Source organism: Eschrichtius robustus, chromosome 8 (genome assembly GCF_028021215.1).
Source record: "Eschrichtius robustus isolate mEscRob2 chromosome 8, mEscRob2.pri, whole genome shotgun sequence".
Classification (NCBI taxonomy): Eukaryota; Metazoa; Chordata; class Mammalia; order Artiodactyla; family Eschrichtiidae; genus Eschrichtius; species Eschrichtius robustus.
In genome coordinates, this window is record NC_090831.1 from 53,501,129 (window position 1) to 53,518,135 (window position 17,007).

General features: G+C 37.9%; 1 protein-coding gene across 2 annotated transcripts in view; it reads right to left on the reverse strand.

Moving 5' to 3' along the window:
• SLC25A40 (solute carrier family 25 member 40) overlaps positions 1–17,007 on the reverse strand; it is a 50,878-nt gene that overhangs the window by 14,647 nt on the left and 19,224 nt on the right. For both annotated transcript variants that reach the window (XM_068550489.1, XM_068550488.1), the window contains 3 exons: positions 16,249–16,369; positions 14,987–15,046; positions 13,114–13,220 (listed from right to left, as the gene is read on the reverse strand). In XM_068550489.1, the coding sequence (XP_068406590.1) occupies positions 13,114–13,220; positions 14,987–15,046; positions 16,249–16,345 (264 nt within the window). In that variant the 5' untranslated portion in view covers positions 16,346–16,369. The remainder of the gene's footprint in view (positions 1–13,113; positions 13,221–14,986; positions 15,047–16,248; positions 16,370–17,007) is intronic.

The window sequence follows — 17,007 nt, forward strand, 5'->3', positions numbered from 1 at the left end:
CTCCAAATTTAGAGACAAAATCAGCCACAGAACGTGGCTCACCACTAAATTATGCAACACCAGGAGAAGAAAAGAGAGTTCTGGCAAAAACAAACAAAATACCCCCAGCAACTAAAGGCTGGGTAGAAACTTCAGCTGCAGCCCACCACAATGGTACCTGAGTGTGAAGGCTGAATCCAGCCAAAGTTAACTGCCCTCTAGAACAGAACCGACTCTTTAGAAGAATATAAAAGAATCCACAGTCTTTACAAAGCATTCTTCATAATGTTCAGTACCCAATCAAAATTCATTAGACATAAAAAGAAACAAGAAAATGTGCCCATACTCAAAGTAGTCAACAGAAACCAACACTGAGATGATTAAGATGATGCAATCAGCAGAAAAGCACTCCAAAGCACCTATTATAAACACGTTCAAGAATTTAAAAGATGATGTATGCATAATGAATGGACAAATTTGCAATTTCAGCAAGGAAACAGTTACTATAAAAAAACTGCCAAATGAAAATTCTAAACCTGAAACGAAAAATTCACTAAGTGGGCTTAACAGCAGAAAGGAGACATCAAGGAGACACTGGAGTTGAAGACAGCACTCATTAAATCTGAAGAAGGAAGAGAAAAAGAATGAAGAAAAATGGGAATTTCCTGGCAGTCCAGTGGTTAGGACTCCGCGTTTTCACTGCCAAGGGCCCAGTTCAATCCCTGATCAGGGAACTATGATCCAGCAACCTGTGCGGTGTGGCCAAAAAAAGAGAATGAAGAAAAATTATCAGAGGCTCAGAGCCCTGAGGGGAAATATCAACACAGGTTTATGTGGAGTCATAGAGGAAAGGAAACAGAATAGAACAGGAAATTACCTGATGAAATGATGACCAAAATCTTCCCCAAATTAGTGAGAGATACCAGAGCCCAAAATCTCAAAAAAATCCCAACTGAATAAACACAAACAGGGACTTCCCTGCTGGCGCAGTGGTTAAGAATCCGCCTGCCAATGCTGAGGACACGGGTTCGATCCCTGGTCCGGGAAGATCCCACATGCCACGGAGCAACTAAGCCCGTGCACCACAACTACTAAGCCCGCGTGCCATAACTACTGAAGCCCATGTACCTAGAGCACGTGCTCCACAACAAGAAGCCACCGCAATGAGAAGCCTGCGCAGCACAACAAAGAGTACCCCCTGCTCGCTGCAACTAGAGAAAGCCCACACGCAGCAACGAAGACCTAACACAGCCAAAAATAAATAAATTTAAAAATAAATAAATTTTTTAAAAATGCTCTGAATTCAGAACACGATAAGAAAAATTATTTAAAAAACCAAACCAAAACAAACAAAAGAAAAATGACAAAATACATATAGGGAAAGGATGATAAATGAAGACTAACTTCTCATCAGACACATGAAAGGCCAAAAGACAATGTAATGACATATTTAAGGTGCTGAAAAAAAACTAAGCCAGAATTCTATATGCTGCCAAACACACTTCAAAAATGCTTTATAAGGACATTTCTGTAAGAACAAAAACTTAGAGACTACACTGCCAAAATACCTTCACTAAAGAAATGCTGTAAAAAGTTCTTCAGGATAAAGGGTCATAATGGCACATTGCAACTACAATCTTCAGAAAGGCAGGAAGTACAAAAGAAATGCTAAGTAAGTGGGTTACATGTAAAAATATGTATTTCTCTCTTTTCTCTTTTTAACTATTTAAAAGACATAAGACTATTTAAATCAAAAATTCTAATTGTGAATTGCGGAATTTGTAAGGTAACAAGATGGACTATCAATGAAGCAATAGCACAAAGCAAGAGGAGGGAGTAAAGGATGTCAAGACTGTAAGGGGTCTGAGATTTCACTCTACTTGCTAGTTAACAAGTCAGCCTGCCACGGTATCATGAGAGACGGTAAAGACAAAACTCTCTGGGGTGAGACATAAAGTTCATTACTTGCGGCAGTAGCAGCAGCCAGAGTATCAGCATTTTGATGCCTGTTTCCTGAGCCCCAATTTCCACAGGGCAATGTGAAGAAGGCTAGATGACACCCGAACACACAGTGGGACTGCATTACAGGAAAGGAAATCTGACCTTAGGGAATCCAAATCCTTTCTAATAGGAAGTAAGGATGCCATCCCCTTGCTCTAGAGGGAAGCACTGTATCTTCCAAGGTTATTCACTCTACAAACATCCTTGAAAAGATGGTCAGGATCAAAGGGCAGCCAATGCCATGCTCACAAGATATGAAGAAATGTGAAACACTTTTGAAGAACTGTCTCCCTAGAAATGGGAATAGAGAAATCAATGTAATATTATTAAAATTCAAATAATCCCAAAAAAGGCAAGAAAGGAGGGAAAAAGGGAGCAGTTAGGGAAAAAAAAAACCATACAGAGATAGTAGATTAACACCCAACCACATGAAAAATTACATTAAAGGACTAAATTTCCCAATTAAAAGCCACTATATCAACAGGCCTCCTGTAAAACAACAGAAGATCCCAGCTAAAAGAACTGCAAAAGTCTCAGATCCTATCTGAGGAGACTCCTAGGGTAAAAGAACAAGGCACAACTATATCACTGTCTTGGAGTAAAAGAATGGAAAAAGAGGCCATATAAACACTAATATGAGAAAGCTGAAAGGTGGCTATATTACATACAGATAAAAGACTTCAAGATAATGAACATTACTGGTGATAAAGAGATTTCATTATAATAAAAACGTATCAGAAAACATATCAAGTGAATGTTCCTAATGAGAGGTTCAAAACCCACGAAGCAAACCTGACAGAACTAAAAAAACAAAACAGACAAATCCTCAATCATAACTAAAGTTTATTACATCCTCTATCAGAGAATAATTTAAAAAATCTGTAAGAATTCAGAAGATCTAAATGAAGCATCAGCCACCCTGACCTAATGGTTTATAGAACACTATACCCAACAACTGCAGAATACAGGTTTTAAAGTGCACTAAAAATAGTCACCAAGACAGATCATACGTAGGGCCATTACACAAGACTCAATAAATCTCAAAAATCTGAAAACATACAGAGTATGTTCCTTCGACCACATTGGAATTAAATTAGAAATCAGGAACAACAAGATATCTAGAAAAAAATCCAATTATTGGGAAATTGAATATTAGACTTCTAAATAATCCATGGCAAAAAAAATTACAAAGGAAATTAGAAAATATTTCAACTGATTCATAATGGAAACACAACACCAAAATTTGTGGAACACATCTAATTTAGTGCTTTGAAGGAAATTTATGGCTTTAAATGCTGAGTTGAGAAAAGAAAGGCTTAAAGTCAATAATCCATGTTTCCACCCAAGAAAGTAGAAGACAATGACCAAAATGAATCCAAAGAAGAATTCTGATTTCTGGTCCCATATGTAAAGAGCTTGTAAGTCGTCACTTCCGTCCTCACAACAAAAAACCTGAACAAACTGAAAAATCAACAACTCCTCTTAGACTGATCAGAGAATTGAGGTCACAGGTCAAACTGCTGCCTTGAACATTGGAGAGACAGACATACAGATACAGAGACTCACTCACAGCTTACTAGAGCAGAAGCCCAAAGTCAGAACCAGGACCAATAGGAAAACTTTAAACTATAATTGACAGATTGCTCAGTGTAGACTAACTCAAGAATCAAAAACTCTGAGGGGGCTACTGTAGGAGGGTCCTTATGTTTTCATGACTTTCAGTTCCATGAGCCCTACCATGTTCTCACTGTTAGGATCAGAAAAAAATCCCCTCTTGTTTCCAGCAGGGTAAGGGGAAAAGTAACCATTTTTGAAATATGCCCCAAATCTCTATTCTCCTTAAAATCTTACACTCAAGGGAAACTATTTTACTATCCGAGGGGTCTCCAGGAAAACCCAAAGACAACAGGCAAGACAAAAACTAGGACAGTAGAGGAAATTTTAGTCTCTGACAACACAGCTAAAACAAGAAGTAAACATAGCCTAATGTCTAGCCAGATAAACTTAAAGCTCACATTAAAGGTCTATCTACCTCAGTCTTTTAACCAAATACATCATGTCCAGCTTTCAACGAAAAGAATTACAAACCATGCTAAAAGGCAAAAAATATAGTCTGAAGAAACAAACCAAGCATCAGAACCAGATTCAGATATGGCAGAGATCTTGGAAGGATCGGACTGGGGATTTTTAAATAACAATGATGAATAGGCTAAGGGTTCTTACAGTGGTATCAGAGAAGGAGTAGTGGAGAGTCAGGACTTTTACCATCACCTGACAGTAATGAGACTACCCCCCACCAGTGGCAGTGGAAATCACAAGGGGAGTCAGAAATTCCACTCCCACTGTCTTAGTCTGTTGAGGCTGCTTAACAAAACACCACAGACTGGATAGCTTATGAACAACATAAATTGATTTCTCACAGTTCTCAAGGCTGGAAGTCCAAGATCAGGGTGCTGGCAAGGTCAAATGAGGGTCCTCTTCTGGATCTCAGACTTCTCACTGTGTCCTCACAAGGCAGAAGGGGCAAGGGAGCTCTCTGGGGTCTCTTTACTAAGGGCATTAATCTCATGAGGTCTCTGCCCTCATGGCCTAATCAACTCCCAAAGGCTCCACCTCCTAAAACAACTGCATCAGGCATAAGGATTTCAGCATATGAATTTGCGGGGGACACAAACATTCAGACCATACTGTCCAACAGCAAAGAGCCCTCCCCCACATTCTATGTGTCAGTGGAGGCTGAGTGAGGAACCTGGACTTCCAGTTCTGCCCAGACATAACAGGGTGGCACCCCTCTTCCTCTGAGTTAACAGTGTCAAAAAGGCCAATTAAATAGAATGTTTAAATGAGATTCAAAGTTGCATAACATAATACTCAAAATTTCCTGGTTTCAGTAAAAAAAAAAAAAAATCACTTGTCATTTTAAGAAGCAGGAAGAGGGAATTCCCTGGCGGTCCAGCGGTTAGGACTTGGCACTCTCACTGCCAGGGGCCCGGGTTTGATCCCTGGTTGGGGAACTAAGATCCCGCAAGCCGCACAGCGTGGCAAATAAATAAGCAGGAAGATGTCAGACTGAATGAAAAGAGACAATAAATAGATACCAACACTGAGACTGACAGAAATTAGAATTATCTGACAAAGATTTTAAAACAGTCAACATATGAATCATTGAATGATCACTTACAAACATGTCTGAAACTAATGAAAAATTAGAAAGCCTCAGCAAAGGAATATATACACAAAAACCTATAAATCAAAATGGGATCTTACAACTGGCACCGCAGAAATACAGAGGATCATAATAGATTACTATGAACAACTATATGCCAGTAAAACGGATGACCAAGAAAAAAATGGAAAAACTCCTAAATGTACACTCTCCAAACAATGAACCAGGAAGAAATAGAAAATACAAACAGATGAAATGCCAGTAATGAAACTGAATCAGTAATTTAAAAACTCCCAACAAACAAAAGTCCAGGACCAGATGGCTTCGCAGGTAAATTCTACCAAACACTTAGAGAAAATTTAACACCTATCCTTCCAAAACTATTCCAAAAAATTGCACAGGAAGGAACACTTCTGAACTCATTCTATGAGGCCAGCATTGCCCTGATACCAAAACCAGACAAAGATATCACACCAAAAAAGAAAATGACAGGCCAATATCACTGATGACATAGATGCAAAAATCCTCAGTAAAGTATGAGCAAACCGAATTCAACAATATGATAAGCAATGATCAAAAGGGATCATACACCAGGATCAAGTGGGATTTATCCCAGGGATGCGAGGATGGTTCAATATCCATAAATCAATCAATGATACACCACAATAACAAACTGAAGAATAAAATCCATATGATCATCTCAACAGATGCAGAAAAAGCTTCTGAAAAAACTCAACATTCATGCATGATAAAAACTCTCAACAAAGTGGGCATATGGTTATAGAGGGAACATACCTCAACATAATAAAAGCCATATACAACAAGCCCACAGCTAGCATCATACTCAACAGTTAAAAGCGGAAACCATTTCCTCTAAAATCAGGAACAAGACAAGGATGCCCACTCTCACTACTTTTATTCACTATAGTTTATTCAACATAGTTTTGGAAGTCCTAGCCACAGCAGTCAGAGAAGAGAAAAATAAAAGGAATCCAAACTGGAAAGGAAGAAGTAAAACTGTCACTGTTTGCAGATGACATGATACTATACATAGTAAATCCTAAAGATGCTAGCAGAAAAATACTAGAGCTCCTCAATGAATTTGGTAAAATTGCAAGATACTAAATTAATATACAGAAATCTGTTGCATTTCTATACACTAACAACAAGCTATCAGAAAGGGAAATTAAGGAAATAATCCCATTCACAATCACATCAAAAAGGATAAAATATCTAGGGATAAATCTAAGGAGGTAAAATACTGAACTCAGAAAATTATAAGAAATTGAAGATGACACAAACAGATGTTCTTGGATTGGAAGAATTAATACTGTTGGGACTTCCCTGGTGGCGCAGTGGTTAACAATCCACCTGCCAACGCAGGGGACACGGGTTCGATCCCTGGACCAGAAAGATCCCACATGCCACGGAGCAACTAAGCCCATTCGCCACAACTACTGAGCCTGCGCTCTAGAGCCCATGAGCCACAACTACTGAAGCCCGCGCACCTAGAGCCCATGCTCCACAACAAAGAGAAGCCACCGCAATGAGAAGCCCACACACTGCAATGAAGAGTAGCCTCCGCTCACCGCAACTAGAGAAAAAGCCCGTGCACAGCAACGAAGACCCAATGCAGCCCAAAATAAAAAATAAATAAAATAAATTTTAAAAAAAAGAATTAACACTGTTAAAATGATCATACTACCGAAGGCAATCTACAGATTCAATGCAATACCTATCAAAATACCAATGGCATTTTTCACAGAACTAGAACAAATAATTCTAAAATTTGTATGGAGGGCTTCCCTGGTGGCGCAGTGGTTGAGAATCTGCCTGCCAATGCAGGGGACACGGGTTCGAGCCCTGGGCTGGGAAGATCCCACATGCCGCGGAGCAACTAGGCCCGTGAGCCACAACTACTGAGCCTGCACGTCTGGAGCCTGTGCTCTGCAGCAAGAGAGGCCGCGACAGTGAGAGGCCCACGCACCGCGATGAAGAGTGACCCCCCACTTGCCGCAACTAGAGAAAGCCCTCGCACAGAAACGAAGACCCAACACAGCCATAAATAAATAAATAAATAAATAAATAAATAAATAAATAAAAACTAAAAAAAAAAAATTTGTATGGAAACACAAAAGACCCTGAATCATCAAAACAATCCTGAGAAAGTACAACAAAGCTGGAGGTATCATTGTCCCCGATTCCAAACATATTATAAGGCTACAGTAATCAAAACAATATGGTACTGGCACAAAAACAGACACATAGATCAATGGAATAGAATAGAGAGCCCAGGAATGAACCCACACTTATATGGGCAATTAATCTATAATAAAGGAGGCAAGAATATACAATGGGGAAAAGACAGCCTCTTCAATAAACAGTGTTGGGAAAACTGGACAGCTACATGCAAAAGAATCAAACTGGACTACTCTCACACCATGCACAAAAAAATATTCAAGGACTTCCCTGCTGATACAGTGGTTAAGAATCTGCCTGCCAATGCAGGGGACACGGGTTCAATCCCTGCTCCAGGAAGATCCCACATGCCACGGAGCAACAAAGCCCGTGTACCACAACTACTGAGCCTGCGCTCTAGAGCCCGAGCCACAACTACTAAGCCTGCTTGCCACAACTACTGAAACCCATACGCCTAGAGCCCGTGCTCCACAATAAGAGAAGCCACCGCAATGAGAAGTGAGAAGCCCATGCACCACAACGAAGAGGAGCCCCCGCTCGCTGCAACTAGAGAAAGCCCGCATGCAGCAACGAAGACTCAACGCAGCTAAAAATAAATTAATTAATTAAAAAGAAAAATTCAAAATGGATTAGACTTAAACTTAAGACCTGAAGCCAAAAAACTTAATAGAAAAAAACATAGGCAGGGGACTTCCCTGGTAGTGCAGTGGGTAAGACTCTGTGCTCCCAATGCAGGGGGCCTGGGTTCAATCTCTGGTCAGGGAACTAGATCCCACACGCATGCCGCAACTAAGAGTTCCCATGCCACAACTAAGAAGTCTGCATGCCACAACTAAGAAGCCCACATGCCGCAACTAAGAGTCCACATGCCACAACTAAAGATCCCACATGCCGCAACGAAGATCCCGCGTACCGCAACTAAGACCTGGTGCAGCCAAAATAAATAAAATAAATAAATAATTTTTTAAAAAGAAGAAGAAAACATAGGCAGTATGCTCTTCAACACTGGTCTTTGCAATATTTTTTTGGATATGTCTCCTCAGGCAAGGGAAACAAAAGGAAAAACAAACAAATGGGACTACATCAAACTAAAAAGATTTTGAACAGCAAAGAAAACTATCAACAAGACGAAAAGGCTACCCACTGAACCGGAGAAAATATTTGCAAATGATATATCCAACAGGTGGTGAATACCCAAAATATACAAAGAACTTATAGAAGTGAACATCAAAAAAACCAAAAAAACCTGATTTAAAAAATTGGCAGAGAATCTAAACAGATATTTTTCCAAAGAAGACATACAGATGGCCAACAGGCACATGAAAAGATGCTCACCATCACTAATCATCAGGGAAATGCCAATCAAAACCACGATGAGATATCACCTCACACCTGTATAAATGGCTATTATCCAAAAGACAACAAATAACAAGTGTTGGCAAGGATGTGGAGAAAAGGGAACTCTTATGCACTGTTGGTGGGAATGTAAATTAGTGCAGCCACAATGGAAAACAGTATGAAGTTTCGTCAAAAAACTTTAAACAGGGCTTCCTTGGTGGCGCAGTGGTTGAGAATCTGCCTGCCAATACAGGGCACACGGGTTCGAGCCCTGGTCTGGGAAGATCCCACATGCCACGGAGCAACTGGGCCCGTGAGCCACAATTACTGAGCCTGCGCGTCTGGAGGCTGTGCTCCGCAACAAGAGAGGCCGCGATAGTGAGAGGCCCGCGCACCGCGATGAAGAGTGGCCCCCGCTTGCCATAACTAGAGAAAGCCCTCCCACAGAAACGAAGACCCAACACAGCTATAAATAAATAAATAAATAAATAAATAATTTAAAAGGATTAAATCTTAAAAAAAAAAAAAAAAAAAAACTTTAAACAGAAGTACCATATGACCCAGCAATTCCACTCATGGGTATGTATACAAAGAAAACAAAAATACTAATTCAAAAAGGTATATGCACCCTATGTTCACTGAAGCATTATTTACAATAACCAAGATATGAAAGCAACGTAAACAGATGAATGGATACAGAAAATGTGAGATATAGATATAGATACCTATCTATCTATTGATAGGTCGATAGACAGATAGATAATGGACTATTACTCAGCTATCGAAAAGAATGAAATGTTGCCATGTGTGACAACATGGATGGACCTAGAGGGTGTTATGCTAATTGAAATAAGTTAGACAGAGAAAGACAAATACCGTATCATTTCCCTTATATGTGGAATCTAAAAAAACAAAACAAATGAACAAACACAACAAAACAGAAACAGAGTTATAGATACAGAGAACAAACAGGTGGTTGCCAGAGGGGAGGGGGAGGAGAGAGAGGAAAGAAATAGGTAAGGGAGATTAGGAGGTATAAACTTCCAGTTACAAAGTAAAGGATTCAAGGGGATGAAATGTATCTTGTGAGGAATACAGTCAATAACTATGTAATATTTTTACATGGTGACATACAGTAACTAGAATTATCATGGTAATCATTTTGATATGCATAGAAATATATCAAATCACTATGTTGTGTAACAGGAACATAGTATTGTAGGTTAATTATACTTCAAAAACAAACTCATAAAAAAGAGATGAGATTTGTGGTTACCAGAGTTGGGGGGTGGGGGGAAGGGAGAATTGGATGAAGGCCAAAAGGTACAAACTTCCAGTTATAAGATAAATAAGTACTAATAAATGATGTACAACATGATAAAGATAATGAACACGGCTGTATGTTATACACTGAAGTTGTTAACAGAGTAAATCCTAAGAGTTCTCATCACAAAAAATGTTTTTTCTATTTCTTTAATTTTGTATCTGTGAGATGATGGATGGTGATTATTCTGGAAATCATTTCATGATGTATGTAAGTCAAATCATTATGCTGTACACCTTAGACTTATACAGTGCTGTATGTCAATTATATCTAGAAAAAAAAACAGACTGGAACACTCAACACAGTAAAGATGTCATTTCTCTCCAAATAAGACATACAGGTTTAACACAATTCCTATAAAAATCTCATCAAGATTTTTTGTAGGTATATACAAGATTATTCTAAAATTTATAGGCAAAGACAAAGAAACTTTGGAAATAGCTAAAACAACTTTCAAAAAGAAAAATAAGAATAAAGCGGGAGGAATCAGTTTACCTGATTTCAGGACTTACTCTATAGCTACGCTAAGACCGTGTGGTACTGATGTAGGTAACAGACAAATGTTACAGAATAAACAACCTAGAAGTAGATCCACACGATATGCCCAAGTGATTTCTGACAATGTGCAAAGGCATCTTAATGGAGGAAAGATAGCCTTTTCAACAAACGCAACTGGACAAACACATGCTAAAACAAACAAAAAGGATCAAACTTCAACCTCAAACCCATACATTATATAAGAATGACTCAAAATGGATCAAGGACTTTAAAAACAGGAGAAAAATCTTCAGATCTTTGGGTAAATAAAGAGTTCTTAGATTAGATTTTGACACCAAAAGCATGACCTATAAAGAAAAAATTGACAAATTGACAAAATTCATCAAAATGAATAACTTTTACTCCATGAAAGACCCTGTTTAAGAGTATAAGAAGGGAAGTTAGAGTGAGAAAGAATGTTTAGTAATCACATCTTCAACAAAGGACTCGTATCTAGATAGTATAAGGAGCATTTAAAACTTAACAGTAAAAATACAAACAGTTCAATTAGAAAATGGGCAAAAGACATGAAGAGCCATTTCACTGAAGAGGATATACTGATGGCTGATAAACATATGAATAGGTTTTCAACATCACTAACCACTAGGGAAATGTAAATTAAAACCACAATGAGATATTACTACACACCTATCATAATTGCTAAAATAAAAATAGTGACAACACCAAATGCTAGTGAGATTGTGGAGACGTTACATCAGTCATACATTGCCACTGGGAATGTAAAATGGTCCTACCAGTCTCATAAACAGGTTGGCAGTTTCTTAAACCCTAAACATGCAACTACTATATGACCCAACAACTGCACCCATGGACATTTACCCCAGAGAAATGAAGACTTAACAGTGATATTATGATTAATAATAAGAAATATACATTTTGGCCTTAATCCATGGTTCCTGGCACACAGCTCCAAAACTCTTATAATTTCCTAATTAATACAGAGCAAAGGAAGCATCTTTTGTTGATAATTTTTGGTCTTTTGTTCCAGTCCTGAAATAGCTCCAGAGGATAAGAGGTGAAAGTAGTGTCTTTTGTTATTCACAACAAGCCTCTTTCAACCACACCTAAGTTTATGTTAATGAGGTGATTTTTGGAAAGGCCCTAGAGAACCAAAGGATGGGGGCTGGTTGCCAGGAGGAACCAACCACTTGACTAGAAGGCTGGAACTTTTAGTCCCACCCTCCCCACCCTACCCCAGTCCCCAACCTCAGGGGCTCTGGGAAGGGAGGCAGAACTGGAGGTTTAGTCAGTCACCAAGGGCCAGTGATTTGATCAATCGTGTCTATGTAATGAAGCCTCCATAAAAATCTCTAAAGAATGGCATTTGGAAGCTTCCAGGTTGGTGAACACAGGGAGGTGCTGGGAGAGTGACACATCTGGAGAGGACATGGAAGCTCCACAGCCCTTCCCCCAAGTCTTGCCCTGTGCATCTCTTCTACCTGGCTGTTCCTGAGTTGTAACCTTTCATAATAAACTAGTAATCTAGTAAGTAAACTGTTTTCCTGAGTTCTGTGAGCTCTTCTAGCAAATTACTGAACCCAAGAAGGAGACCTTGGGAACCTCTGATTTACAGCCAGTCAGTCAGAAACACAGGTGTCAACCTGGACTTGGGAGTGGCATCTGAAGTGGGAACAGTCCTGTGGGACCTGACACTAACTCCAGGTAGATGGTGTCAGAATTGAGTTAAATTGTAGAATACCCAGTTTGTGTCCCCTGGAGAGTTGCTTGGTATGGGGAAAAACCCCACATATCGGTTCAGAAGTGTTCTAAGTAGAGTGTTCAGAGAGAAAAACCGTGAGCGGTTTTTTCTTACACTTACTTTCACACAAAAACCTGTGAATGAGTGTATGTAGCAGTTTTATTCAGAGCCAAAAACTGGAAACCACTCAGAAAACAAACTGTGGTACATCCATACCATGTAATACTAGTGAGTAATAAAAAGGAACAAACTATTGATACATTAAACAACTTGAATGAATCTTCAGATAATTAAGCAAAAAGTGCCAAACCCAAAATGTTCTATGTTATTTCATTTATGTAACATTCTTAAAGTGACAAAATTATATTAATAGAAAACAGATTAGTGATTGCCAGGAGTTAAGAAGTGGATGTAGCTATAAAAGGGAAATAGGAAGGATCCTTGCGGTGATGGAATTGTCTGTATCTTCACTGTATCAATGTCAATATCCTGTGGTCGTATTGTACTCATCTTGTCACATGTTACCACTGGGGGAAACTGGAAAAAGGGTACATAGGGCCTGTCTGTATATTTTTCTTAAAATTGTATATGATCTGCAAGTATCTCAAAATAAAAAAGTTAAAAAAAACCCACTCCGTAAGCATAAACAGATGAAAATAAACTTAGCAAAGAATTAAAAGCAAGAAAAGTACTTTCCCTTTCCTGCTTCAATGTCTACTTTTTAACTGTGGATAAGCGTGCTAGCTACCTGATGGACATTTTACTCTCCTGTAATCGTTAAATATTTCATATACAAGAGTAAATATTAGAATAGAAAACATACTGTGATGATAAATAATATCTCTTTACCAATGTTCCCTGGAAACGTCCCGGCTTCTTATACCATGCTTTGCTGCCTTCCTCTTCACAGACACAGAGATGATCCATAAGTCCATTACTATATAAAAAACATTTTCCTAACAAAGAAGATTCCAATAGCCAATGATTATTTCACAAAACTATTATTTTTACATATGAACAAAATGAAAGTACGCTGAGCAGGCTACACAAAAACATAACTTTGTCTTCACCTTTTAGGATGAAACATAAATAATTTGATTTGTTTAATGACATAGCACTGGGCTCTAAACTCACAGTGGTAAAAAGCAATTGAGTAAATTAGTGGATTATGTTTTCAGGACGGCAGTCAACAAATGCACACAGAAATAAATTCTTTTCGGTTATCTGAGGGAGTGGAGAGGGAAGACAGAGGAGAAAACCTGTTTTGAAAAGACAGCATGGGTGTACGTCTTCTCTGTTTGACCAGAAAAAAACCCTGTGGTATGTAAGGGCAATTCAGACAAAAATATATTATGAAATCTAATGTGTATCTGAAAGTTGCTAAGAGAGTAGATCTTAAAAGATCTCATTACATGGAAAAAAATTTATTAACTATGTGAGATTATGAAAGTTGACTAAATTTATTGTGGTAATCATTTTTCAATATATACATATATGAAATCATTACAGTGTACACCTAAAACTAATACAATGTTATACATCAATTGAAAAAATATGTTTTTCTCAACCAATGTAAATAATGCTGTGCTTTGTCCCTTTCTCTGTATTTATACTGCTCAATCTAGACATTTGTCAGCTCCCTCTTAACTGACTACAACTTTCTCTAATAACGATCCTTGCCATTATTGGATTCATTCTTGCTGCCAAAATTGTCTTCTCTATTCGACCATATATAATTCTGTCAATTTCATAACACATTAGTCTAACTTTAATGTACAGGAAACTACTTTTCAGTCTCTTCCTACAATCCATCTATCCTTTCATCCACCTGAAACAATGCCTGATGTTCATTCTGTCTCACTGCTATGCATTCAACAGAGTGGTATTTATGTCTGTGAGAAAACTAGCTTTCTCACAGTCTGTTTTCTGCTATTTAAACATGTTTGAAACAGCATTATCTTTATAAAACCGCAAAATATTGATCAAGGAATCGCTATTTTTGCCCATCTAATAAAAACATATAACTACTCTTCTCAAAGTCCACGGAAGCTATAATGTCCAGCAATTAACCAAGCTGCCTGGTAAAATGATGACTTTCCTATCACTATTCAAGCAACAATTAGATGACTGTTGGATGAATACTGTAGGATGAGCACAGCTCTTGGACTAAAGTAGGAAGCTAGATTCTAAGATGCCTTACAAGTTTAATTCTGTTCTTACTTGTGAGGCATATACTCAAATATAAAATTGTCCTCTGCTTTAATTAGTAGGTTCACAAAAGTGTTATATGTTTTATACACACACATACACACAGGCAGTTGACCCTTGAACAACACAGGTTTGAACTGTGAAGGTCTACTTATGCAGATTTTTTTCAGTAGTAAATACTACAGTACTACACAATCTGTAGTTGGTTGAATCCAAGGATGAGGAACTGCAAAAACAGAGGAACTGTGGACACTGAGGGCCAACTATAAATTACAGGCAGACAACTGTATGGACAGTGGGCAGTGTTAACCCCCTCAGTGTTCAAGGGTCAGCTGTATTTGTTTTCTGCCTAGACCTCATCATGTACAATTAAGAAATGAGAAAATGTTTCTGCATGAGGATAAAGGCATCAATTTTTAAAAACTAATAAAAAGAGAATATTATTCAAACAAAAATGAATACAGCGACATTTAAAAATCTAACATAATGTTTTCAGGATAAGCAGAACACATACCTTTGGGGAATGGGTTGTTTTGGGCTTGGAGTCGAATTTTAACAACATCAAAGGGTGTCACTATGAAGATACATAAATCTCAATTAACAAGTGATACCTATAAATTGTATAGACATTTGTCCAAAGAACACAAAATACACCGAATGATACTTTCCTCATGACTACATAATGGGTAAGATTATTTATCTTAAAGTGGTTTTGAGTATTAACATTCTAATTTTTTGCACTTGAATTTTGTTTAAAGGGTACCAATGAGAAAATGTAATTACTTCTCTCACAAGTACTCAACTCTCATTTATAATATTTCTACAACTATAATTCCATTAGCACTAGTATTTATAAGAAAATATGTTATCTAAGGTAAAGAATGAAAGTTCCAAAAGTCCATTTAAATATTTGAGAATAACTCTGTATTACAAGTAATCAATAATCAAACAATGTAAGTCTTCCTATTCTGTTAAATTCACTTATATCAAACAAAAACTATAGATAATGCAAATTTGAGTAAGCGAGTCATAAATCATCCTTACTACCACATTGTGTTACTCCATTTGGGAACAGTGCAGCAAAGGAGAATGGTTTTAATTTGCATGCTGTATTTCCTCATCTGAGAATGAGGAAGTCACATCAGAAGATCTCTAAAGCCTTTACAACCCTAGCATTCTGACCTAAAGACACTACATTCTAAAGCAATTAGTTTACATTTTTTCTAATCATCTGCTATCTTATTTGAATAAACGAGCCAACTTAAAGTCATTAAAACACTAAACTATCACCTAACTATGTCATTTGGCTGTGTCTACAAGAAGTTCATTAAAAAAGACAGAAAAATGTGGTCCAGAAGAATTTAAGCAATTCACTGTTACTAAAGCAAAGTAAAATATAATTTGAATTTGTTGCTACTATACGTTGCCCAATTTCTGTATTTTTCATTATGCTAATATTTTATTCCATATTAAAAAAATGATAATAGAGTCATAAAAGTTTAATGTTGATAGGGACCTCAAAGAACTCCTGATCTAAGCCCCTAATTTTAGAGATGGAAAATTAATTTCAAAGAGAATAAGGACTATCCCAACGTGCATTCACCCTGAGAATGGCAAAGCAAGGACTAAAATTCTAGTCTCTTGATTCTCTGTCCAGGGTTCTTTTCATGTTATCATGATGAAGCATGAATGATAATATTATCATTATTTCACAGATAGTAAAACTCAAATGAAATCAATGATTCATTCAGTTACATAATCTACATATTATTTTACCCATCAGTGATGTCAGTATAGCTCCAGTACAAGAGGCAAGCATTTGTTGAAGAGGAGTCACTTTGATAATTGGTGGTCCCTCTGCTTCAGGATCCATATTTTTAACTAATAGAAGAAAAATCTGTTAAAGAAAAGCAAGATGTAAAATAAAAGTGTAATAGAAAATGCCCTCAAAATCAACAGCTAAAATTTAAATAAACTATACAAACAATAACCAGTATTACTATCAAAGCACATGTTGTTGGACTTCCCTGGTGGCGCAGTGGTTAAGAATCTGCCTGCCAATGCAGGGGACACGGGTTCGATCCCTGGTCCAGGAAGATCCCACATGCCGCGGAGCAGCTGAGCCCGTGCGCCACAACTACTAAGCCTGCGCTCTAGAGCCCATGAGCCACAACTACTGACCCCATGTGCCACAACTACTGAGGCCTGCACGCCTAGAGCCCATGCTCTGCAACAAGAGAAGCCACCGCAACGAGAAGCCCGCACACCACAATGAAGAGTAGCCCGCACTCGCCAGAACTAGAGAAAGCCTGCGTGCAGCAACGAAGACCTAATAAAGCCAAAAATAAATAAATAAATAAATTTATTTTTTTTTAAAAAAAGCACATGTTGTTGACCACTATCAGAAGTAAACATGTAAGTTCTACACCCCAAGGCACTAAACAATCGTCATTAATAGAACATGTTCTCTATTTTCCAAAAATGGTAATGTACTTCAGCTAAGCTATGTGAGCAGCACACATGTGTAAGACAATT